The 27,101-nt window shown below is 43.4% G+C and overlaps 2 protein-coding genes across 3 annotated transcripts in view; one reads left to right on the plus strand and one right to left on the minus strand.

Annotated features, from left to right (window-relative positions):
* The window catches only part of LOC142572714 (uncharacterized), a 59,718-nt gene extending 58,478 nt beyond the window's left edge, over positions 1–1,240 (plus strand). Inside the window, exon 13 of the mRNA XM_075682016.1 lies at positions 689–1,240. Coding sequence (XP_075538131.1) covers positions 689–816 — 128 coding nt within the window. The 3' untranslated portion in view covers positions 817–1,240. The remainder of the gene's footprint in view (positions 1–688) is intronic.
* On the minus strand, positions 1,208–16,976 carry LOC142572715 (sugar transporter SWEET1-like). 2 transcript variants are annotated; one of them, XM_075682018.1, is made up of 7 exons: positions 16,696–16,976; positions 16,421–16,498; positions 16,223–16,346; positions 11,392–11,553; positions 11,198–11,317; positions 9,813–9,856; positions 1,208–1,349 (listed from the first exon to the last, which is right to left on the minus strand). In XM_075682018.1, the coding sequence occupies exons 1-6, from the start codon at positions 16,773–16,775 to the stop codon at positions 9,821–9,823; spliced, it is 600 nt and encodes a 199-aa protein (XP_075538133.1). In that variant the 5' UTR covers positions 16,776–16,976; the 3' UTR covers positions 1,208–1,349; positions 9,813–9,820. The 2 variants fall into 2 exon arrangements, with proteins under 2 accessions (XP_075538133.1, XP_075538132.1); XM_075682017.1 differs by lacking the exon at positions 9,813–9,856 and having other exon boundaries at positions 16,696–16,974.
* Between the last annotated feature and the right edge of the window lie 10,125 nt (positions 16,977–27,101).

Consider the following 27,101-nt stretch of genomic DNA (forward strand, 5'->3'; position numbering starts at 1 on the left):
GTTGTAAGAGCATGCACCGCTTGGCTAGCTGGTTTAACATGGCTTTTGAGGGTAAAAACGACGCATGAAACTATGACAGAAGAAACGAGAACATGTTCTGAAGCGCTGAGCAAGTCTCCAAGTTCTTATTCAGAGCTTTGTAGTGTTCTTTTCTTCAGTCGTCATGTTATGCACTGTTTTTATCCTCAAAAGCGAGCACTATTGTACTTTTTCTGCAGCCCTCAAGCCATATTGAGCTCCTCCATTATTCTGTGCTTGTTGTAAACAGATGGCACAAAAAGGCCTGTTCAAGAGTGAAGTTGCAAATGTAACTCTTTTTTTTGTTATGTCACCAGCCATCTAAGCATCTCAAAATGGCATCATTCGTGGGACAAGCAAAAGCTTTGAGATATGTAGAAAAGAAAGCTTGGTGATTTGGAGAGTTCAGCTTTTTCAAGCGAGAACAGTTTTAGGGTACAGTGTGTTGTGTTGAAAATTGTAAATAACCAAAGCTCAAATGTGCTCTGAAACTCACCTGTGTCCCAGTCTAACCTTCATTACTGAAAAAAAAAGTGTTGCATAAACTTTGTTTTTCAGACACAAACTTTTAAAGTTTTAATATCATTCACTGTGAAAGAACATTTTCAAGTTTTTTTTTTTTTTCATTCTTTTCCTGACCTTAAACGTTAAAATATTTTCTTGTCTCTAGGGAAAGACGACAATTGGGACTGGGACGACAGCGACGGTGCAGATGAAGCTATGGAACTTGTGCCCCCAACACCACCGAGGAAGTCACGGTCCAGCAATGATGAATCCTGTTACAGCACCACAAAATAAGCAGCATGGTCCAGTTTTCTTTTGTACAGAGTAAAATACATCTTCAGAATTTTGATCTCTTGATGCACAAGGTCACAAATAACATACTGCACACAGGCCTTTTGTAAGATTTCTAGGTTTTGGACACTTGTGCCTTAGTTTCTTTAGTGAAGCTACTGGTGCTTTATATTTTCATGTATGAAAGCTTTCCCCAAACCTAGAAACATGTGTCAGGGAATAAAGTCGCTGCAGTTTGCACAGAATTCCTCACGTCATGCTGCTACTAAAGTGCTTATTAGATTAATGGCCAGTTTTCTACTGTCACCTCATAAGCTCATCTAACAAGTTAAGGCTACATTTATCCTACGACTTGCATTTTGTAAAAACATGAGAAAAAGAACACAAACTCATGATATTGTAAATAAAAAAATATATTTGTGCACTTTTTCAGTGGTCTTTTGACTTGCTCTTCTTCAAGACTTCTTTGCTGAAGGGTAGATAACAAAGAGGGCCAGTTGACAAGCTGTAATCAGGGCACCCATTATGTTCGGTGTCTGCAAAAAAAAAAAGCAATTGTAGACACTGTGTTAGGGAGGTCTTTCGCAGTGTGCTGGGTGGACAGACAACATTAACTATACACAGGGGTGCCACATTTCAAAATCTCAGACAGGATAAGAAGTGCACCAAGGGCAGCAGACTCACCAGACTGCAATTTTCTGTTTGTGCACTTCAAATAAAACTATTCATGATGACAGTGTTCATAAGGGAAATGCACTCTACAAGAGTGGACATGTTTCCGAAGGAACATTGATAAGAGATGGCCTGACATCAAGTGCACAATACTGCCAACACTGCAGGAAAGCGGGCAGCACTTATCAAGCCATTGGTAAAGCAAGCTTACTGGTTTATGACGGTTTGTAATACCAGGGGCATTATTTCATAAACATTTCACACAACCTTTTGGCACTAGTTATAGGCCTGGATGTGGTACTAGGCATGACAGTCAAAAGAAGATTTGGAAATTTTACAACAGAAAGGCACGCAACATATAGGATAACAGATGCTGTATAGTCGTTTAATAAATATCAGCGGATCCCACGCTTGTGTGGGAATCAGTGTTAAGAGAGATTTTCGGTGATGTTTGCGCAAGTGGAAAAGTAAATGTCATGCAAACTTAGCGCTAGTAACAGAAATGCTTGCATAAAATGATGTAAAGAATTTATTTATTACTTTACACAAATATAATAGACAAAGGCAATTCAATGTACAGTGGTAAAGCAAGTGTAGTGTAATGAAGCAGATGTTTAGATGCAGGTGCATGTGGCCTTTATTTAATTAAGTGCAACAAATGCACACACCCACTACTGGGATGGCTTATGTTGCCATGTTCTCATGTACCTCTCTCTTGCCGAGTTCTTACCTCTGTTGGTGGGTATCAACAGCAATGGAATGATAACGATGGCCTGAAACTGGCATGACAACTGCGTGTGAAGAAGTGACGAGGCAATGGAATGAAGACGACAGATTGATGATGGGACCATGGCTATGCTGCATGCCAACGATGGCATGCAAAGAAGGAATGGTGATAATGTAACCACAAAGGCTTTAGGACTACCACAGAACGATTATGGCGTTATGCCATGTGGTGAACGAAAAGACGACAAAAAAAAATGACGATGGAGTGACGACAACGTACTAGTATATCAAGTATCTGGTCACTATACCTTGATGATGAAAGTGAAGTGTATTTTTGTTGAAGATCACATTGGTACCTGCATATATAATCTGCCGCCTCATTTTGTAATATAGCTGACGCCAGTCGGCATATACCTGGGACAGCAATCATGCAATGCAGTAGGCAGCACCCGAAAATTGAGGCAACACACCAACGAAAGCTTCGCATTAGAAAGCTTGCTATTAGTACCCTAATATTTGTTTTCCTCGCAAGAGGCTGATTCCTGCTGTAAATAGCTGCCTCAGTACTCTATTTTAATTTTTGAATCATACCTTCATCTCTCTCTAAAATTGAGATATCAACAGTTGCATGTAAAAATAAAAGTACCAGTTAAAAATTTTAAGCAACCCCATGCATGAAAGAAACATTTCGACATCAAGGATCTCTCAATTCATGTACTTCATGACCATGACCATGTGACTTGATCATTTATGTCAATGTATTTGAATCCTGTGTGGAAGCAAAACAAAACACACACGAGGAGGCAACGAGTGCAGTGGCGTGTTGCACCGGTTGTCTTGTGTGTCCGAGTACTATTTCTGTACTCGTCAATGAGACACACACAGGTTATTGGCTATAGTTGCAAATTCAACACACGCACTGCATTACACAGCATGCAATGAAAGCACATGAAAATACAGCATCGGCGCACATCAGCCTGCGCAAGCGTCTTCAGCGTCCCCCTTTGCTGCACTATGTACAAATGCATGGCAGTCACAAATCTCACCACTACAGCATCAAGAACCTTCGACAAAGACTGCGTAGGCCATAATTATAACAAGGATGATCGTAAGTGCGAAACCTATATTCTACGTCTTGCAGTGAGCAGACCACGAAACAAAGTGCATACCTACTACAGGGCATACAAGTAGCAAGTAGTACATGAGCTAGCGTTTCTTTTGGTACAAGCAGCATGTCTACTGAGTCAGAAACATAACACAGATGATGCACAAAGCTATGCTCAAATTAGACATTGTATGGGTATGGAGAGAAGTAGGAAAGGTCAGCCAGAAAAAAGTCAAGTTTGCTACCTTGCACAGGAGGAAGCGATTTGAAGAGATGGGAATGGACGAGTAGGCAAACAGATTTGAAACTTAATATTCTGAGGAGGCCCACGTCGCTGTTACAGTACCTCAAAGGCCTGCAGACCACAGGAAGCGAATTGACCCTGTCTGCAGTGCATACATCCATTGTGACCTCTCTAAATTTCTTTTGTTCTGACAGTGGCCATCTGTCCAATATCTTTAGTGTGCTACAGAGCACCTGCCTCTCCATAATACAACATGGCAGATACAGAGAAGATGTGCGATTGTTTCACTACAGGCAATATGGAAATACAATACTTATATTTACTGTGGCATTTTTAACACTAGTTATATTTAACCACAGCATTCAAGCAAATGCGAACAGCAAGACATTGCGCTTCTATATTTGCATTGCAATAAACATAAAAAGAGTTAATAAATCACATATCCCATTTGTTTATTAGCTGGAGGAGAAAATTCAGGATCTTGCTTTTGTTTTTGCTTTCAAATGAGTCGGGGAAGCACTGCTGGTTAGATACTAAATTAAAAAATGCAAAGGCACCAGTGTTCCTGCCTGGGTGTCTTATTTTTTTTTTTTTCCATACAGCTGAGTACACCTATCATGGAGCTCAATGTCACTGAGTGCAAACTTCCAACATGTCATGTCAGTACTACAGATATTGACCTGTAGTATATGCCGTGTTTGTGTCAAATCACAATTTTGCCAGATCCAAAGATGAAATGACACTTCCACTACTGAATCCGTCCACACAACATTTACATGTACAATCAGCACGAATAAAAATGCACAAAAGAAAAAGTTGCTGCACATCTCACGCATGATTACATATGAATGGACCCCAGTGCTGTATCTTAGTATATATGTATCTGCCACAAACTAGATTGGTGCAATGTAACACATTAGCAACCAGAATTGAAAAGACGTGCGCTAGGTTGAACAGGCCACATACCTGGCCTGGGCTAAAAGCTATGCCTGGGGCACCCAACTCCCCTCTGCCTATAGCTAGGACTGGGCCTGAGCTATAAGGGACCTTCATGTCAACTGGGCCCAGTGAATACTTTTTTAAAGCAAAGCTTTCTTTACCTCCCCCGCCCTGGGCTTAGTTTGGCAGGGTTGATTTGGTATCTTGCAGGGCGCTCTGGCTTATATACAGTGTTCCAGCTAGCATTAGCCATGCAAAAAAAAAAAATATATGAAAACTGGCACAATATACAATTGTGAGACTTGCACAGTGTGTAGGTATGTGCCATTGTAGCACGAGAGTATTCGAAGCCTTAAATGTACATTTGCATATAATGTGTCACACTTCCCCATACCACACACCTCTCATCACCAGTCTTCCCTTACAAGCATCCATACATTGCCTTCATGCATGTGGTATTGTTGCATTGACATATTATTATTATTATTATTTTTTGAAAACATACATTTGACAGGAAAGGGAAAGTGAGGAGCAGGCTGGCAATTGCCACTGGAAGGGGCGTCACAGCGCCTGCCTACTCTTCGGAAAGGAGGTGCAACATATCTTGCGAATAACACAATGCATACACATAGACATTGCGTGATGTTAATGTTGTGGCCTGTCAGGGTGTCTACCAAGTTGACATTTCCAAATTCCCTGAGTTTTCCAGGTTTTCCCTGACTGGCTTCGTAAAATTCCCTGAGTGACAGAGAACATTGTTTTATTTCAAGACGGGCTGACACCATGTCACCCAATGCTGTTACTCTCTAATAAGTATCTTAAAAACAAAGAAAAACTGCTTAACCCAGTTTTAATAGTAAGGAGTAGCGTAAAGAAAACAGACGGAAGGGGTTAGTGAAATACATAGCAAATAAAATACCTTAAAGAAAAAGGTAAGATCCATTGCAAATCAACTTGAACATTCTAAAATACGAATAAAAAGGAGATGCATGTAGAAGCAAATATTTTCAACATGAGCTATTTGTATCAATTGATAGCAAGCTCATTCGTATGAGGCCAGAACTTTCTCACATGTAATATTCGCTCTCACAACAGCTTTTAAGTAAACCTCAACTGTTCTCACATACTCAGCCCACGCACAATGCCTCAGTGCTATGTTTCACTACTTTAAAGAGTTTATTGTGCTTGCATGGGGGGCACCTGCATTTCGACATCAGCCAACACTTAATCTTCTTGTGTGAGCTCAAGCTCCTTCGAAGAAGCAGTGGCACGCTTCCTTTCCCGTTCATTCTTCAATGCGTAGGTCCTTTCTGTGCTCGTCTTCCTTCTGCCGTGCGTTCGCCCCACAGACCATTTGAAGCATCCTTTTGGTCAGTTTACAGACAACGTCCGATTTCTCGGACTCCCTAGGGGCCACGAAAACGTCCAAAAAATAGGGCAGTTCGAAAAAATGAATGCGTCTATTTTACTGCACTTAAAGGGCCCCTCACCAGGCCCCATAACAAATTTTTGTTTGATACGCTGGAAGCTGTCACGTGTGCTCTAGAGAGCGTTCTGCCGCAAAAAAATTTTCAAATCGGCCCATTAATAGCCAAGATACAAAAATTTTACCGCCGCCAACCCATGATTTGAGGAGGTGAGCTCCACTGCCAAGCAAGACAATCTCTCCACTCACCCCATCTAACCTCCGCAAGCGAAATTCCTTCCCTGCCTTCTCCCACACCGGACCTCGAGGATCGCGTAACACATACGACAAGGGCGCCGCCTTCACTTTTTTTTGCTCGCTTTTTTTTTCTTTGGGATGCTGCTCACTTGTGCTGACGGTGTTGTACGCAAGCTGTTGCGATTGTCTCGTTTCGCGCAGTGCATGATTTTGCGCACTGTGTAAGTCAGTGCTACACGAATACTTAGGCAGACACAAGCGGATCACAGAGCATAATCCCACGCTTTCGGCGTCTGTGCGGACGATTGCACGACGTGGGAACAAGCAGATGAAACGGAAGTGCATCTCTCTTCCTGCGGTGTGAAGCTTGTCAGCTAAGAATGGTCAGACCTAATGAGGCGTCCTTTTGGACTCAAATCGCCACAGGCATATCCGAAAAAGCTCTGAATGCCTGCCAGTATATTTATTAGGCATATTGGTACTCGTACTGTGATAGGAGATGGCGGGCGCATGCACATATAATTAAGGAATGCATACCAGGGTGTCTGCCGAGTTAACATTTCCAAATTCCCTGAGTTTTCCAGGTTTTCCCTGAGTGCCTTTGCAAAAATCCCTGGATGACGCAGAACTATGTTTTTTGTCAAGCCAAGCTGAAACCATATCACCCAGTGCTGTCACTCTCTAGTAAGTATACGAAAAAAAAATTTAGAAAAACGACTTAATCCAATTTGAATACTAAGGAGTAGTGTTTGTTATTCAAAAAGAGAGTAGAAGGGAAAAGTTAGTAAAATGCACAGCAAATAAAATCTCTTCGAAAAAAATTGCAAATCAAGTCGTACATTTTCAAAAATGAATAAAAAAGGAGATGCATACAAAAGCAAATATTTTCGAATATGGGCTATTTGCATCAACTGATAGCAAGCTCAGTGGTATGAGGCCCGAACTTTGTCACTATTGAGATTCTCTCTCAACAGCTCGTAAGTCAACCTCAAGTGTTCTTACATACTCTCAGCCCATGCACGACACCTCAGTGTTGTGTTTCACCTATTTAAAGAGTTTATTTTGGCTTGGATGAGGGATACTTGCATCTCGGCATCAGCCAACACTTAGCTTTTGAGCTCAAGCTCCTTCAAAATGGCAGCAGCATGCTTCCTTTCCCGTTCATGCCTCAATGCGTTGGTCCTTTCTGTTCTTGTACTCCTTCCGCCACTAGTTCGCCCCACGGACCATTTGAAGCATCTTCTTGGTCAGTTGCACAGTACACGTCCGAGTTTTTGAACTCCTTAGGGGCCGCGAAAACGTCCGAAAAATTGGCCAGTTGGAAAAAAATAAATGCATGCTATTTACTGCCCTTAAGGGCTCAAACCGCCACAGGCACATTCGAAAATGCTCTGAAGGCCTGTCGATACACGTATTAGGCATATCGGTGCTCGTGCTCTGACAGGAAATACCGGGTGCACGTGTGTATGATTAAGGAATACATACTGTGTCCCGCGGCAATAGCCCCTTCCCAGGCTTGTTATGCTTCACTGCAATACTTTTGCGTATGCTTCACCAAGTAACATATCTGTAGGAAGGCGAAGCTGACTTTCGGGATCTGACATTATGCAACGCACCGTGCTTTCCAAGCTTCTAAGCCAATCGCGACGACCGCAAAGGCGGAGTCCGTGCCATTGCTGACAGCGGTGAATTCTTTCAATAAAAAACACGGCACCCAACGGCAAGAAGCTTCATAGCGAATGTCGAAGCAGCTAAGCCTAGCGTTGCCGCAGTGGTGGCTACGGCTGCCAGCGGATCTGCGTGCGAGAGCGCCGATTTGAGGCGGCGAGGTAATCAAAATGGCAGCAGTGGTGGCGTTAATGGCGTTTCGGACCTGCGGTCACGGAAAAACATCCGGAAAATCGGACGGCGAAGAGTTCTTGCGTCCGAAATTTCAGACGTTCTGATACAAATTGGCTCTATGCAGCACGTGGTGGTGCCGCGAAGCCGTCCAAATTATCGGGAATCCGGAAAGTCGGTCGTTGACTGTACACTGGCAGCACCTCCAGCCGACGACAGGACGTCGAAGACAATTCATTACGATTCCTGTCTGTTACTCGAGCCAGCATTACCGCGACTTTCAACCCTTTCAATAAAATTACACCTAATTTTCCCTGATAGAGGCACAAATTCCCTGAGTTTTTCCAGACTACTGAAAATCCCTGAGAATTCCCGGTTTTACCGGTTGGTAGACACCCTGACATACTGTGTCCAGTGACAATTGCCCCCTTTCCACTCGTTATGCTTCACCTCGAGCACTGCTGTATTAAGGCGAAGCTGACTTTCGGGAATTGGCATCATGCAACGCGTCGTGCTTTACGAGCTTCGAAGACAATTACGAGGATGACAAGGGCGGAGTCGATGACATTGCTGACAGCGGCGAATTGCTTTAGTGAAAAACACGGCGTCGAACAGCAAGAAGCTTGGTAGCGAACGTCGAAGCAGCTAGGCTTAGCGTTGCCGTGGTGGTGGCTACTGCTGCTAGCCGATCTGCATGAGAGAGTGCCAGTTCGAGGCGGCAAGTTAATAAAAATGGCGGTGGTGGTGGCTTTGATTAATGCGATTTCGGACCTGCGGTCACAGCAAAAAGTCCGGAAAATCGGACGGCGAAGGGTTCGTGCGTCCGGAATTTCAGATGTTCTTGTATACACAGACTATGGGGTAGGTGATGGTGCCGCGAAGCTGTCCGAATTATCGGGCGTCCGGAAAGCCGGTCGTTAGCTGTACACGGGCAACTCCTCCAACCTACGACACGGCGTCAAAGTAGATTCTTCACCATTCCTCTCTGCTGCTCGAGCCAGCAATACCGCGACTTTCGTTCTCTTTCAAAAAATTACACCCAATTTTGCCTGATAAAAGCACAAATTCCGTGAGTCTTCCCTGAGTGTTTATAGACTATTCAAAACCCCTAAGAATTCCCAGTTTTCCCGGTTGGTAGACACCCTGCCTGTGCAGTGTATAAACAAACACTGCACGAGATTACATGCTGCATACAATGAAAATAAGATGATTGTAGGCATCACATTTAGTTGCAAGCATTTAATGAAATAGTTAATTTAGTATTAGCAATCGCCCATGCTAGAATCTATGCAAAGCAAAGCTTTGCGCAGATTTTCATGTGTGCTGGACCAGCATTATATTTTTTTACATAATTGCAGGGATTGTGCATAACATCATCTATGTGCAAAGCAATAAGGTGAACTTGCTCCAAAAAGTACTGGTCTACATGTGGTCTGAAGTGCAGTGCATATTTTGGAATTTTTCCTTGATGGTTTAACTGTCATGATAAGTGGCATTGAGGCCAAGCTGAAAGATATGCATGCTTGGCAACCAAGACCACTACTACATGTATGCTGCAAAGAATACCTGCTGTAATAGTGCCTCCTGTGCAGGGTCCTAATCTCTCCTTTGCAACACTTCCCTGAAACTATATTAGTAAAGAACTGCCTAATCTCTGCAATTTCTTTACATATCGAGCAGGTGTGCCGTTATTTTACGAAAAAATCTTGAGTATACCCTTTATCAGGCATGCCCAATAAAGGTGAGCAGGCCTAGAGACACAAGGAATGAGAAGTTTTTGCACATATTCATGTGCATGGAGTTCCACCTACCTGCAAAATCATAATTCCCTTGTTGAACCAAATTTGCTAAAGTACTGCAGAAAGTACACAGACAGACAAATACAGGAAACTTGGCATTGTGAGGTGATCTTTTCTACTGCAGTGGTAGTTGTAAGTAGCAAAAAAAGAAGTTTAGTATATATAATTATCGAATGTAAAGGCAATGAAATTGAATTAAGCCTGCGCTGCATCCAGTCCAATGCAGTTTCTTTCTTCTTTTTTTTTTCTCACTAGAAAGGGGTTTGGCTGATTAGGTGTGGTTTGGCAAATCCATTTCTAAGGCTAGGGGTATGGTAATTGTCAGCAGCAATGCATCAATATAAATTTACCTGTGCAGTAACAACACACAGTGGAAAGTGAACTAAAATATTGACAAAAATGTGGCTTTGGCTACTTGCTAGATTCAATTCAGTAAGTCATTTCAAAATTAGTAATCCTACATAACTAAGGGCAGGCAAATGTCTGTTGAACTTATGAGAGTATGAATGTGAGCGACGAGTAAGCAGCCTCCACTAAGAGCACTGTCACATCTCTTGCCATAAGAGGACAAAGAAAATCCACAACTAAGAACTTGTCAAAGGACAGGTGGATTCGTGTATTATAAGCACACTAGGACTGTCACTCATAAAAGATAAGCAGTAACTTTGATGTTTCACTGCAGAAAGGAAAAAAAAAGAAGTCACAGTAGCAGCACCAGTTAATTCTGCCTAGTCATATTGAAGTATGCATGCTGCAACTAAAGCATGTTGCCTCATACAGTTTATGATGGTCCTCTAGGGATGATGAGGGAGTCAAAAACTTAGCAAGGATAGAATTACAGTAGCCTCCATGCAGGATTAGCAGTGTTACTTTTTTTTCCCGTTTTTCATAATCTTTGCAAAATTCTAAAGCAAGGGAAAGCTCCACATCTGCCACTGGGGATCACTATTTGCACGTGAGGTCATTGTATTTCAGAACCGACTTCTAAAACTCTTAACATGTACTAGTTAACAGACTTAATGACAGCATCCTACAGAAGGTATATGACCTGTCTTCAGAAAGTGGTAAACTTGGGTATTTGGCATTCTATACAAGAGGAGAGCACCAGCTAGGAAAACTGATTTCAACAATATGCACATGCTTGCAAAGCTTTTCCGTTATCAATGCCTTGGACCATAAGTTTAGTTTGGTGAATACACCCGTGTGGTCACACTTATGTCTAGAGCGCAAAAATAAGCAGACAGCTCTCTGCAATCTATATAGAGCCTGCTGAATGTAAAACACAATAAAAGTTGCTGACAATAAAGAGCACACAGCCTATGAAAATTTTAGACAACAATGAAGCGACTGGCTGCCTGCACAAAGTTACAAGAAGAAAAAGGATAAATGGTACTCACATAAATGAATGCATCTTCACAAATAAAGCCATACAGTGTCCACAGGCTTGACACAACAAATGCAGACAGGATGAGTGAAAATGGAAGAGTTTCTACACTTTGTGTCCGGACCACGTGAAGCTGCAGTGTCAACAGAATGTTTCAGGAATGCAGTTGAACTGCTAAGCAATGAACGCTTGCCAAGATGTACTCACCAAGCTGGACAGAGGTGATGCAAAGAACAAAAATGCCGCAATACAGCCCATCATCCCCACAACAGACAGTGCAATATCTTTGTCGTCGATGAAATAGGTGACCTCATAATAGACTCCCGCCAGCACGACAATAACGACTAAAATCTTCCAGTTCAAGGAACCCTGTCAGGGGTGGGTGACAAAAGAAGCAAAAAGGAAAGCTCTATTATAAACTACACTGATGAGTAAAACTACATTCATGCTACATTCATACTATGGCTCAAAGAAGAGTGCAAATCATATCAAGATAGCAATCAAAATTGCAATCATATGTCAAAAATGGCAATATAGAACGAAAGCAGGGTGGTCACACAGGCACATTCGAAGAGCTACAATAGAACTTACAATATTAACCCAAGAGCCACAGCAATACAAAAGTTCCATATGTTAATGCCATTGGTTGCTTATCAGTTGCTTATGCTTTCTGCTAAGAAATGGAGGCATAGTTCCTGAGAATGGCCAATGCATAAGTTCATGAAAACTGTCCTAGTGTAACAAAAGCTCGTACAATATTGCACATGTTTAGATGAGAACAGACAGCCACTAACCGATTGTGTAGCCAGCTGAAAAGCTGCAAATAGATCTAAGAACTACAGCTTGGCCATTGCTAGACAGCAAGCACAGCAAAAGAAAGCTTTTTTTTTCTTACGCAAAGAAAACAAAACAATATCTGATTGCCTAGTCCAGCAATCTACCAGCAATATTTATAGGAGTCTTCCATCAGCACACTCTACATTTGATTGCCTGGTCTAGCAATCTGTCAGCAACCTTTATGGGAGTCTTCCATACAGCAGACTCCCATAAAGATCCACGTGGTTAAGCCAAACTTTGAAATGTGAGAGACAATGCATGCAGATTTGTTTTGTTTTCCATATGCCCAATGGAAAAAAATAAGTGAACCTATGAACCTAACACGAATTGTTAATCCACCTAACTGAGCATTTGCGCCCACCTGCTTGGCTCACCAAGAGAGCTGGATCGGCAGACTCGGAGGATGTAACTCGGCTAGCTACACGGCTTTCCCACATCATTAATATTTTGTGTGCTTCAGCGTGGTTTTTTTTTTCATATCAATTTAATTACAATTTTTTCTGCATTAGTTACCTTTTATGCATTTTGTGGTGGATTGAATTACGTCAGAATAAGTCGAGACTACTCATGCTTGTCACACATCATGCTTGGACCCTGCATTACGCATTGTAATATGTACAGTATTTACAACTTCACGTCAAAGACTTATTACGCAGACCGAGTTTATTTTACACTAGGATATTGTGAAAAGTTCCAATTCTGTCTTTTACAAATAGTATATATATTGTTTTCTCACCTACTATTTCATTCTTATTTTTCTCTACGATTTTGGAACAGTCAAAATTCCTATACAGTTGCAGTTGCAATGACATGGAAATGTCGTTTCTGTGGGCAAAAACAGTTAGGCCAGTATCTACGGTGATGTGGAAACCTACAAAGCTGACACCATATAAACATTAACCAAGGAAGTCATCGAGGTGTGTCTGCAGATTGATAATGAGTTGAGGACATTGTTCAAGAGCCACAAGAAACAGCAGTATTTACACATAATGCAGCTAATAATGACCTAGATGCTTTGGTGCATCTTTTTAACAACATAAGGCACTGAAGTAGTTACCAGAAAGCTCTGTGAAATGTCAGGTTTTGTGATGGCACAATTTTTACAGCACCTGAAAGCAGCAATTACTCAATGGTGTAAGAGTGCATACACCGGTACTTTTCATCACACAAACACAATTAATGTTAGCGCGGATTGACTTCTGGCCTTGCTGGTGCGACGTCTTTGATACAGTGTTTTAGTGCAGAAACTTTTTCACCCGGACATAGGAAGGGACATACATAGCACTTGTGTGTGTCCCTTGCTCTGTCTATTTGAGAGAGTTTCCACACTAGAGCACTATAATATCAAAAAACAATAAATGTCTCCTTTTTACTTGGTCGCTGTACGTCTTTCCTTGTCACCTATTGTTTTGAGTCATGGATATTTGTGCGAACCAGGAATGGCACATTTTGACTTTTACGGGTCACTTCTGATAAAACTAAGAGATTTTCACGCTCACTTTGAGTTTGTCTTAACAAGAGACTGCAGCAATTCTGCACATTAACCCACCTCTATATGTGACAGACCCTGACTGCAGTGTCTGTCACAATCCCGAGACAATAGCTCACATACTTTGTTCAATATTTGACCTAGCGAAGAACACTTAAGTCTAGTGTTGACTGCTTGGACTCCCGCCCCTTTTCGGAAGAAAATGTCTTAAACGAATGGAGAGTTACTCTTGAACTTTCTACGTGAGACTGGCTAAGATGACCGCCTCTAGAACCTGTAAGACGTGCAGACAGCGTGTAGTGTGTCTGCGCGATAATGTTCTGTGTGGACAGGATTACTTCTGCATGTATTGTGTCTACAGCACGCATCCGTGTATTAGACAACGTGTATATAGTAGCTCAGTGTACCATAACATAATCACCTGCCACCTACCTTTCCCTGTATCTACCACTTCCCCTTACACCAGTGAGGAGTAGCAGGCTAAAGACATGCTCTCCAGGCCGACCTCTGCTCCTTTCTCTTCATTAAAATCTACTCCTCCTCCTCCTTTTTCAAATCTCCAAAAAGAAAAAGCAGAAAACGTGTACACGTAAGCAACCACATACAGAGTTGTAACTTAAACAAAGCCATTCTGTACAATAAAGGAATTGCAAAATACTAGAAGTAGGGGTTTCCACATGGTTTATTTGCCCTAAACAAAATGGCCAACTTGCAGGACACAGCACCATTGAGCCGAAAGCAAGCCAGCAAACTGCGAGGATTTATTAAGAAAAAAACAGTGGCAAGCATAATGGCACCAGGTCATGCATACCTGCTTTATTTTCCCTTCTGGGGCAACATCCACAATCTCGTGTGAGTAAAATGAGATGTGTGGGGTAGCGAACGAAGAATTTCGCATATCCCGTATTATTACCACAAGCAATCCAAAGATACTTTGATGAATGCTGCTACAGCTCTATTTCTTGAATACCCTTCTATACAGTCTGGAAGTTTGAAATTTTATTTCAACTTGGGGCGTGTAAATAGTACATATAAACAACTCCTGGGAACCAACAATATTGCTTAAGGGTCTCAACATCACAAATAAATAGGTATAAAAAAAACTGGTAGCAACATTGACCGGACTTAACAGTACGATCGGATATTAAATTTATGCCCCAAAGAAAATAAATGTCCCTTTCTACCTCTTCATTTTGCTCCTATACTGACTTTTTAATTGTGGGGTTTTACGTGCCAAAACCACTTTCTGATTATGAGGCACGCCGTAGGGGGGAACTCCGGAAATTTCGACCACCTGGGGTTCTTTAAAACGTCCACCTAAATCTAAGTACACGGGTGTTTTCGCATTTCGCCCCCATCGAAATGCGGTCGCCGTGGCCGGGATTCGATCCCGCGACCTCGTGCTCAGCAGCCCAACACCATAGCCACTGAGCAACCACGGCGGGTCCTATACTGACTCATCTACTGTTTCTTTCAATGTAATATAACTCACCCAGCTTTCTATTCTAATGCAGCAGATGTAATTATAGTACAGAGCAGGAGTTAATAATGGCACATTTGAATGTTCCCTACCACGTTCCAACTCAGTTTACAGCAATGCGGAGCCCTCTCGAGACTGGAGAGAAAAAAAGCCTACCCCAGCCAAATGTGCTAGCTGGTCCCAGAACAATCAAAGTAACCACATAATTTAGCTCCTGTCAGATCTCGGTTGAGCTACCATGTTGAATCTGGCAATGCCTTCAAGTCCTATGAATGAACCAAGTGAATGTGTTCAGAGTACTGAGTTTTGACCAGCCAAATGTAACCTACACTGCAAGAGTGCTCTAGAGTGCTTGAAAGCAACCAGGTAAACATATGACTAGTAACCTCTCATTTTTTTAAACATATGCAAAGGAAGACATTTACAGCTAGATTTCAGATTATTCCTGCTCAGACTTCCTAAAAGTTCGAATGTAGACATTCACACTTTTGGAAACAAAGCGGTATGGGGCGCATTTCTTATTTCTCAGACTAATTCAGAGTCAGTGTGCAGATAACTCAGTTCTTGATGCTTGTTTTGATTTTACTAAATCACTGTGAACATGCAACTGGTGGCATTTCTGGCAACGTAGGAAGATAATGCAGCAAATGGACTGCAAACCATACATCATAATTGTCTCCAGACTTAATAGAGCTTTACGACTCCCACTGAAAACACAACTCGACACACCATATATGCCCTAGCTTCTCTTCTCGTCCACTTATAACTTTGGTGTGGGTACTACATACTTCTAGGGAGCAAAGTAGCGCAATGCCACCTTTACATGTTCAGACGAAATTTTGGCTGAGCTCCATGTTAACATGTGTTGATGCAGTGGAAGCAAGTGACGAGTATTCCTTCGGTGAGGAGGTAAGTGTAGACAGGGACACAGCAGCGTCAATTCTCCTCTGGTGTTGCCCATGATCATATGCACGAGGGAACAGGTGCACAATTACATGCAACAGATGTTTTCGTACCGGAATCTTCTGTAACGTCTCTCACACAAACTAAACGAGTTGAAGTTTGTTTAATGTATTCTAATGTATTCACCACATGCTATATCTCATACGAAATTAGAAATATAGAAAGAAAACGCGATGCTCCTCTTAGTTGTCGGTCAGAGATGCAAGATTACTACCACGTATTAAAAAAGAAACGAAAGGGGCAGGGAATTATGTAAACTTCATACTCACTTTTACTTTCGTGTATGAATAGAAATAGCCCAGGAAACTCAATTGCAGCAGGAAACCAATAGAATTCACCCACACCAATATTCCATCTTCTTTCATAACACCGTACTCGAACCATAGGAATGTGCTAGAGAAGGTACGAAAGAAAATGTAAATGTCGAACAGCTACGCTTCGAACTGCCACGTCTAAGCAACACTTACGCAAGCATTCCCGCCAAGAACGGCAACGGGGACAAGTCATGCGTTCCACCTTTTTCCCGCACTTTTCTGCATATTTGTCTGCAATGAAAACAGCAAATGCGCACAGTTTCGGCGATCGCAACATCATTTAGTGAGTGCCTTCCAAGGCATTACTTCCCTCATTCTGCATACGTGTTACGCTGCGCACTTGCGCGGTCGCAAAACGCCGCATGAGGCACGTTTCTTCGGTTGACATGATAACGGGAATTTATGAGCCAATAAATAGAGTCACTCACACTCCGCTTGCGTAGTTGACAATGGTAAAGACGAGCGCCAGGTCGCCTACGATCGTTTTGGCCGTTTCCGTCGAATACATGCTGCAGCAAAACCCTATGACGATTCACGTCCCTCGATGATGTGCTAAGCAAACAGTCATAAGTCATCTCCAACCGGCGAACACGCAAGCAACATCTCGGAGACGGAGCAGCAAAAAGCAGACACTTCTACCTCCGGCGAAACCAACAGCCATCCAAGAGGCTATGAGGCTATTCGAAAACGCCCGAACAATCAAAAGGAAGCGAGCGACGTAGATCACTGTTGCCAGCCAAATAGCACCCAAGCACCGCACGGGTTCAAAACGCTTCATTGTGCGAAAGTGAATGACAGAGGAGTGGATTTATTTAATCTTTTTTTTACTATAAATTAATGCGGTAAAATTTAAATAGTGCATTATTCTCAGGCGTGGACTAGGCGCGCGAAATTCAAGAGACTTAACGCAGAGCGCCAGATTTGAAGCTTACGAAATCGATTAACTGAGCTTGTGGCAATCCCATACATGTAACAAAACTCAGAAAAGTAAACTAAACAAGTGAGTGAGTGAGTGCGAACTTTATTTAGGTCCTGAGGAGAAAGAATTAAATCAATCCAACGGCTACACCCAGGTCGGGGCCGGTAGACAGTCCTTCGGCGACGGCCTGGGCCCTTTGGACAGCCTTGAGCTGAGCGATGAGCTCTGTGCTTCTGAGCGCTGTCCCAAGAGGACTGGTCAGGTAAGTCCGTACCCGCGTTGGCAAGGCACAGCCAGAGCATGTGTTCGAAGTTGTTTTATTCGTGGCCGCAGTGTGGCCATTCAGTAGAAAGGCCTGGATTGATCCTGATCACTCGTTGGTGTGATGTATGTTCAAGTCTGCAACTGTCTGTAAGTGACGGCCTGTGCATTTTTGAGCTTTGGGTGAGGAGGAGGAAGAATTCTTCGTCCTAACGTATGATTTGAAGTGATTTCGTGGTATGACACGAGCGGGTCTTTGTTTAGGTCCCTCCAGGCTGGGTCTAAGCTAGGGGACAGACCGCAGACGCGGAACGCGAGTTCTTGCGCCAGTTGGTGTGCCCGCTCGTTTGGATTACAGTCAGAACGTCCGGAAATGTGGGCCGGGAACCATGTTATGTGTGGGGACATGAGGTTGTAATCTCCCGTTTCTTGGAAGAGGACTTTGTTGACAACCGTAACTGCTTTCCAAGAGACGAGGGCCGCCGAGAAGGTTCTAATGGCTGTTCTTGAATGCGAGTAAATGACGGAGGCTCCTTTGAAGCTTCGAAGGGCTATCGCAATGGCCATTTCTTCTGCCTCATGAGTGAAGTTGGTAACTACCGTGGCTGCGTTGACGAGTGAGCCACGGGCGTCCACCACGGAGACCGCGTAGGCGCCTCGATTCCAATATATGGCCGCGTCAACGAAGAGGTCTTGCGTTTCGTTACGTTTGATGTTGTCGATGGTTGCCTTGGCTTTCGCTTTTCTCCGCCCTTCGTTGTGGGTCGGGTGTATGTTTCTTGGGAGTGGATCAACTGTTATTGCCCTCTTGGCGTTTGTGCATAGTTGCGACTTCTCTGGTGGCATGAAGAGGGGCTGTATGCCTGCTTCTAGTAAGATCTCGGAGCCCGCCTTTGTGAGTGAGAGCTGACTAATTTAGGCGTTTCGCTGTGGCTCAAAGAGTTCGGTTGCCATGTTGTGTAGCCCCAGTTGAAGGAGTCGTTCCGTGCTAGTGTTTCTAGGGAGGCTTCGGACCTTTTTTAATCCTGTTCTGATTAGTGTGTCGATTTTATTTAGCTCCGTCTTCTTCCAGTTAAGGAAGGGGGCGGCGTAGGTTATGTGGCTGATGAGGAAGGCGTGAAATGCTTTCATGAGGTTGTCCTCCTAAATAATGTATACTGACTCTTCCTTTTTCAAAGTACATTTTACCGTAAATGAAGAGAGCTATGTTTTCAATTAGGTGTTTATTATTATTATTATTATTATTATTATTATTATTATTATTATTATTATTATTATTATTATTATTATTATTATTATTATTATTATTATTATTTGTGAAGTGTCTGACGCGGAACCTCCATGAAGATAAAGACGACGACCGAGACTTGGGGCGCGAGAATAATAGAGTTAATATAATCAACTCTGGAGAAAAAGCTGGGCCGAAAAAGGGGGAACTGCTAGGGCGCCGCCCTGTTGCTACTTGTCAATGTGGCCAGCGCAATTACTATTGATAGAGCTGAAAACAAGTACAGATAACCTTATGGTCCGTCATTAAAAAACGCATACCTGATGGCTTTATGAAGGTGATGAGTGCATATTAAGTTTAGAGAAAGCGCTTGCTAAGCGCGTTAGTTATGTAAATCACGAAGTACGCATTGATTCAATAAAGCATGGCGCGAATGTCGGTTTCGAATCTGTGTTCGTGGATGCGTACTAGTTTCGTACAGTTTAGGTCTCACATGCGATCGTGCGACGACATCGGACGCTATGGCACCTTCTTGCCTTTTGTGCCACCCTCAAGCCCCGAAGCGCTTTGGCATCTACCTTCACGTCCGAGTGACCGAATGTATCTTCTTGTCCAGAACATCACTCGAGTAGACAGCTCTCGTGATGCATCACAATCGTTTGAGAAGCGTCACAGTAGAGCATCTTTTTTTTTTACCTATCGCTCTATCTGCAAATCTATAAAGAAAGAAGACAGTGAACATGCGGAGCAGTGTTTTCATTTTTTACAGGTTTCCCTTCAGTAATAAGGAACTGCTGGATAGGTGAATCAGCGCGACCGGAATTGTACTGGCGAATCTACAAGCAAGTCATAGAATCTGTTTAATTATTGCACTTTGAACAATCATGCTTCTGCATAGGCCACAGCAGAAAGACATTGAAGCCTGATGTTGTGCTGAGTATTTCTGTGCCAGGAGGCAATCAACAGTTGAGTGCCTAATACGGACGAAATCAAGTGCATGAACGAACATATTAATAGCGTAGGCGTTTTATTAACTGTGCAATATTTTCAACACTTCCTTGCATGCCATTTCATGTTACATATCTTTTCTGGCCACAAATGTGTGCAGAGAATCTGTTTGCATGATCGACTGCGGGCCTCTAGGACCATTCACTTGCGTTTGATGCTGAGTCTTTTACATGTGTCCATAAACCAGGCACGTACCCAAGGGGGGGCCCGCCGCCCCCCCCCCCCCTTATTTAAGACGCATACCGCCGCCCCCTCCCCTCCCACGCCACCACTTCTCACACACATTCCTAAAGCGCCGCCACATCAATGTTGAAACTTGACAGCTACTCGGCGGTCAGCATTTTGATGCATTTTTCACTCCTTTTGGATGGCGGTAGTAATTGGCATCTCCTGGGGTTCGAAGACCAGTTTACTCATCGATTCGGTGCCCACGCGAGTAACTCAAGATGCCTTCAGTTGTCACCGTCTTTTCGATGGTCACGCACATCGCTGTTGCTTCGTTAGTTCAACCTTCTTTGTTCAGACTGATCCAGGGACCAGGAAAGGGATTTGGTTCGTGGTCAGCTGGTCTGCATGCACGTGGAACGAGTTGCGGCCAGAGAAAATGCCAATTTCGTTTAAATTTTCCTTTTGCTTAATTATTTCCTCGAGTAACGGTTCGCCACGGCGCTGACAGATCCTCGGAACCACATACCCCGTATATGGGTTAGATAAGGTGGAAAATAAAATAATGCTAGACATCTTCCATCATAAGACCATGCAATAACCCTTCAACTCATAGGCAGTCTGACTGTCACCCGTTAACGCGTCTGGTTTATCCCTCATTGTAGAGCTCTTTTCGTGCAAAATTCCCAACTGGAAACAAGAATCACAAGGAGTTGAGAAATTAAGCGATCTACTAAGGGAAGAGGCAAGAGCCAAAAAGGAAGGAAAAGCAAAAATTAGCAAATTTAACTTTTTATGAAAATATTTATGGATCAACACATTTTTATTTAAAAAGAACGTAGAACAGAAAAAGGAAGTGTAGAACAGTTCCATGTGTTTTGCGTGACACTTCTACAGTTATCATTCGAGCAGCCTAACGTAGCCACTTCTCTGCTGTGCTTATGTAGGTGTTTTTCTAACCTTCCGAGGTGGGCGTAGTACGTCTAGAATCGCAGCGTCCTGCGCCCTGCACCATTGTACGGGATTGGCAGCCCCGCATCGTTACGTAACTTCCCAAATAACAATACGAGTCGGTTGTGGCACTTAACTTGGTAAAGCAGTAAACGAGAGATCCAAAAGAACTGTGATTATTCCGCAAATATATGTTTCTCTATAAATTTTCCAGAGCTAATTCAAAAACGCTACTATAGTCGGATGCAAATTAAGTCTGCAGCGAAGCCCCGCCCACGCCCTCATAACCGCCAGCCATTGTTCCTCCGCGAGGCTGCAAATAATTCGCACTTCAAACTTTTCCTGTTACCCAAATTAAGGCGGTAACCACAAAAATGAAAATATTAGGGGGTAATTTTGTACCTTTTTCCTCGCTTATTATAGTGGAATGGCCAAAGCCTAATTCTTTATTGAACGGAAATAACATGCTTGAAATGACAACTATTTATTGTCGAGTTTCACTTCAGTTGGCAGTGAGGTTTCAAGAGTAAAACGGGTTCAGCAGTGAAATGAACGGCACCGCAGACTCCATACACTTTGCCCATGTCTCTTGCACATCTCATTGCTTCCGCCGATGTACTGACTCTTCAAGAACAGCAGACGCTCCGGAGGAATGAAGTACGACGCCACGTTGAAAATGCCACATGACGACGATTTTGTTTGCTTCTGTGAATGGCTGACGAAGTAACACAACCCTGCGCGGTTTGTGTGCCTTGGTTGCCAACTGCTGTTTTTCTAAGTTGTGTTCTACTAAAGCAATCTTTATTTTACACTTTGGCTTCTTTACTTGTTCTTGGCAGTGTTCTTCTTGCGCTTCTTTCCTGCGCAAGTCCATTTGACGTAGTAGCTTGTTTGCCAAGTAAAGGAGAGGTGTATCGCACAGGTGTACCTCTAAAATACACCTTATTTCATTTCTCTTTTGTGGGTTTACGCGTTTTTATGGCAAATGGTGGACGTTATTCACATTTGTACTAGTAAACGTACACCCCCCCCTCGTTTGCATAGAAGTTACCTTGGGTTGCGCCACCCCCCCCCCCCCCCCTAGAAGAAATCCTGGGTACGTGCCTGCCATAAACTGCAGATATGCGCATCATAACACTACAAGCATTTTCAAAATTTAATTATTTTAGACAACACGCACATATGCAATACTGACATAATCTTAAATATCACTAAGCAGATGGGACACAAATTTTTCTTGAGTATTCTCTCAGGTAAAATAAGTAGATCATGTGAACAGCTCCACCTCCTTTTCCTTAAATCAGTGTCTACAGGGGGCATGCTAAAGATTATTTTGCTGTATAAGCAAGAGAACCCACCACATTAGTATAGCATATGTTGTACGTCATACTAATATGTGCTTGAATTTACCAAGTGATATTAATTATTTTTGTGGCTCACTCAGTGAAATCACATTGCAAGCTGAAGTCATCAATCTTTTGTTGGAATTTACAAATGTTCAATGAAACATGTTTCCCTGTTATGCAGATGCAATGGCAAGCCCTTCTGTGTGTTCCGAAGGTAAAATTGAAGCTCTAAATTAAAGAAGACATTTCTAGTCAGAAATAACAAGCAACAATGATGAATGCATAGTATCAGAAACCCAAGGTTTAGAAATTATGAGAAGTGTCAAATGATTTTAAGGAAAGAATAGTATTTGAAGACGCAAGACTCTTTAGTTGAAGTCAAGCAAGTCAATATAGGTAGACTACTCTGCGAAATTATGCGAGTAATGGGATAGCAAACAATGGGTTCAGAAATGTGTTGTTTTTCTGCAAAACAAAAGCTGATGTTTGTCATTACATGAGTCACTTCAGAATCATGAGACTGCCACTTGATAAATTGAGGAACAAACCAAAAAAACAAGTCACGCAAAAAAAAAAGAACTTAATGATGCTCTTTGCACAAGGGGGTAAAAAAAAAAAGAAAACGGATCCCACCTAACCTGTACATATCAGACACTTTGTGAAACAATGGAGGAAGAATTCAATTTCGAGCTATGGCGCTTGCCGCATAGATGTGGAGGGAATTGCACCAATAGTGATAGTTACCACTGCATTTAGAAATTGAAGGCATTTATGCAGACAAGGATGATTCTTTATATTTTTGGCTACCACTTCCTCCACCAAGTGCTACAATGCTGCACGTAGCCATACGAAGGATCTCACAGCAACACCTGCAGGTAAAAAGTAAAAGCCGTCAAAGTGCTGGTGCATTCTGGACACTATTCTTGAAAACTTTTAGGCAAGAACAGTGCAAGAAGCAGACATAAGAACCGCATTTATATCCATACTTCCCCATTTGAATGGCCTTTTCTTCTTGCATAGACAATGCCTATGCCTAGCCACAGCAGCTCCCTCATGCAGACTACCCAAGCAAAGGCGCCGTAGAGGCATATGCAGGTAAGAGGCAAGAAGCAATGGCACTGGTACTGACATTCATCCAATTTCTTTCTTTTTCTTACGTTTAGGCAGCCAGCACAGCTCGAACAGCTACCTTGAGTTCGTGTGTGTCACCCTAGTCGCCAAGGGAGCATTTAAGGAAAAGCGACAGGCAATGAAAACAGCCACTTCTCCATGCAAACGATATTCTTTCTCTTAGACGACTCCTACGCGTCGCCACGCCAGCTCACCTGTTGTTAGGGTTGGCGTCTGACACCAGGTGGCGAGCGGTCATTCACCCTACGCCTGAGCCGGAGCCCACGAGCGCCGGAGAGGTCATTCACCCGACCTTCTCCCCGGATTCCTCGATGAGAGGATCGACCTCTCCTTCCCGTGCTTGGTATTGCAGGAGGAGGGGCCTTCTCTCCGTGCCTGTCACGTGTCCTTCGACGGAAGCAAGATCCCGCCCACACTTGTAGAGAGCCTATTTAAGGCTCCGAAATGTAGTTTTGAGAGACTTCATACTTCATACTTCATACTTGATACTTCATGCTTTTCTTATTTTCTTTCAACTACCTTTGAATAAACCGTGCAAGTTTCGCACTAGCAAATCGTCTCGCCCCTGCTTGGTCGCCATGATCTACCGGATGCCTGCAGCCCGCCGACAACGCCACGCTACCCAATAAGTAATGTCGGTCGGGCTTCGATAGGCAGGCGCCGCTACTTCTCGGCAGCAGTACGGTACTCTACCCTGGAGTACGCAACACTGTGCAGACTCCACCAACAAAAGATACCGCGGAGTCACACACAGGTCAGAGGCAAGAAGCAGTGGCACTGGTGTCGACATTCACCCAATTTCTTTCTTTTTCTTACGCTGAGGCAGCCAGCACACCTCGGAACAGCCACCTTGATTGCGGGTGTGTCAGCAGATTCCTGCTGTACATATGCTGATAGTAAACTTCAATGAACTTGAACTTGATAATAAACTTGATTCTAAACTTGAAGGCAAATGGGATATTGATGCATTACTTTTTTTAACGCGTAGTGCACACATACAATATATGTTATACTTTGCAGCACTGCAGAGCGTATTTTGAAGCTTCCCTCTATATTTTTCACCTTTAAATATGTCCGCGTTGTGTGGCCCTCAATGCTGCAGTTCATGTTGTAGCAACTGCTTTGTCTGTATATTGCACACTGGTTTAAGCTTGTGATATCCGCATGTGCAAAAGGCCTATGCTTCTCTGACAAATACAAAAAAGTTTTACGTACGGTTCTCTGGGTTACAATAAAAAATAAAAGCAAGCGATATCAACTTGGAATTGTGTTTATTACGGTAATGCCTATGGCAGTTATTGACAAGTTCACAACTTTAACTGGTCAATCCGTCATGGGAAGGGATTGTATGTATACATATAGGAAAAAAGGGGGAATGTGTGTGTGTGTGTGGGAGGGGGTATAGGATTAGACGCGCTACGAAAAAAAACGTATACCTACGTCTTCTAGACCCATTCCTTTAAGGTACCGTAACAAAGCGTATTATGCATATAGTTCATACAACTAACTCTGGTATTGTAACATACGCCCAGCGACGCGAGCTACATACCGGATGCCCTCCGTATTATTCTGGTTAATCGTGCTCACCTCACCGAAGCAAAAGAAAGATAACGGGCGCAGGTGCCTTTAAAGTATCTCGACCATGCAACACACCACTGTGGGTGCCAGGGAAGCTGTCCGTGCGAACACTTCCTGGCACATACCCGCCTTGGCGGCCCCAACCTACGGACCGCCCTGCTTCGCACTGCCCCTTCGGTGCCCTGGACATCCTGCGCCGCCTGCTATATTATAATCTCAGGTGCTCTCCTGAGACCTCCGCTTGTCGGTTACATGTGCCCTCCAGCTGGATCAGTACTTGTAAATAAATAAAAAAAAATAAACGATCTATCGTCGCGACGAGAAAGCACCCAGTGACGAAAAAGCGCCCTGCGGCTTCTGCAACATACCGCGCCCGTGCGAAGAGAATTACGGAACGCCAACGAGGAGTCTGCTGATCACAGCTTCGAGCTACTAGCTCGTAACCTCTCGAGTGCCACTTGCAAAAACAAACAGTGCGTGACCGCTGAAAACCGCATACCGCCGGAAACTTTATCAGGATCGAACTTCGGTTGCATAACTGCCACCTGCACGGCCAACATCGACCACACCCACACCATCCCACACCATAGACGAAAGAGTCAACTTATAAAGCACACACAAGGCCGCACACACACCACGCCACTACCAGCGAGACGATGCCGACGATGCTACGCGGGCTACGCTGCTAACGGCTAGAAGCTACCGGTTGCCAGATTTAAAATGATTACTGTCGCCAAGTCTAGCAAGCGTCTCAGGAGCTGACAGCCTCAGCGCGTAGCAACATGCCGGCGCCATATTGCTCCCGACTTCAATGCATGGGCCTTATGGGTAGCTTGTCCTCTAGAGTGAGTATAGCAACTCTATGGCGAGAACAGCAGAAGAGCAAGTTTATTAAAGTGGTGGACTAAGCAGACCACCTCTATCTTAGTTCCTTACATTTTTGGCGCAGCCATTACCAGTGGCGTAGCTAGGTCGTCTGGCACCCGGGGCCCATAGGTCTTCTGTCATCCCCCTCCCCGGAAGTAGCCGGCGGAAAGAGGGGTGTCTTCAGACGTATCTGACACCCCCCCCCCCCTCACTGGCCCATTGCACCCGGGGCCCACGGCCCCCCGGCCCCCCCTGTTGCTACGCCACTGGCCATTACGACGTGAAGCTGATGTGGGTCCAGATTGGAACCGGCCGACACCATGATGGACACGGATACGTCTAAAGTTACCGGATCGACGGTGAAGAGCTAGTCAGCATGGAACCTGGAGCTAGCTATATATATATATATATATATATATATATATATATATATATATATATATATATATATATATGCATCTCCTCATCCAGTACGTGTACATGCGGTCTGACCAGACTCCTTGAGAACCCAAGTACAGTGCAGCTATACTCCACGTGGAAAACGCAAAACTTCCTTTTTTTTTTTCCTTGCGATATTCTCGTAAAATAAATATCTTGCAATGAACTCGATATCGGGGCATATAACAGACTCCGAGCGCCTACCACCTGTTCTCTAAAACCGCCCGCATAGCCTTGCTGCTTTTTTCTTCAGTTATTTTTTTTACACGTGCTTTTCAGAGCATGTATTCTGTTTTGTTCACCGGCCATGTATCTTAGCATGCTTGACAGCGTGTTCTTACATAATATTGAAGGCAATGGCCTTCAACACATCCATCATTGTCCCATAAACAATACTTTTCACAAAGACGCTGGGAAGCTAGAGCCAGAATTACTGCCGCTTGGATTTGCCGCGCTATAAATAAATTTCTTGCGTCATAAGTAAGTATTGCGCGCGCTTTTTTATGGTAAATATTCATAGTAAATATTTGTTGTACTCTGGTTTGGATATATCAAATATCTTGATGTATCGAGTTATTTTTAACGCACAGAGCCGTTTCATTGGCGGACTTGACTGTACATCCACTGAATGTGAATGTATACAGTCCCCGCTGTTCTTGTTCTGTATGTTAAAAGAAATTTTTGAACGTGCTGGTGCTTTGTTTTCGTCCAAATTTCGCAACACGATTGTATGAGAAAATATCTTTGAAATACCGTCGCGCGCGCATCTAACGGCCGAAGAAGCGAGACACCTAGCTTGGTTTCGCTGCGTGTCGGCAGCATATATGTATACATGTCCGAACGAAACAGCCAAACAGAATTCCAAGTGAGCAGCATGCATGCGTCTGTGGCCTAATTTTATTGTACTTCATGGTATTCATAGCACGGCACGAATTCCACTTT

This window comes from Dermacentor variabilis, chromosome 2, assembly GCF_050947875.1.
Source record: "Dermacentor variabilis isolate Ectoservices chromosome 2, ASM5094787v1, whole genome shotgun sequence".
Classification (NCBI taxonomy): domain Eukaryota; kingdom Metazoa; phylum Arthropoda; class Arachnida; order Ixodida; family Ixodidae; genus Dermacentor; species Dermacentor variabilis.

Bases quoted from the DNA above. Each gene is read 5' to 3' on its own strand.
- LOC142572715 (XM_075682017.1), bottom strand. From the start codon at position 16,775: ATGTATTCGACGGAAACGGCCAAAACGATCGTAGGCGACCTGGCGCTC. The intron at 11,554-16,222 runs GTGAGTATGAAG...CACCCCTGACAG, and splicing joins ATTCATACACGAAAGTAAAA to GGTTCCTTGAACTGGAAGAT. The intron at 11,318-11,391 runs GTGAGTACATCT...TTGACACTGCAG, and splicing joins CATCACCTCTGTCCAGCTTG to CTTCACGTGGTCCGGACACA.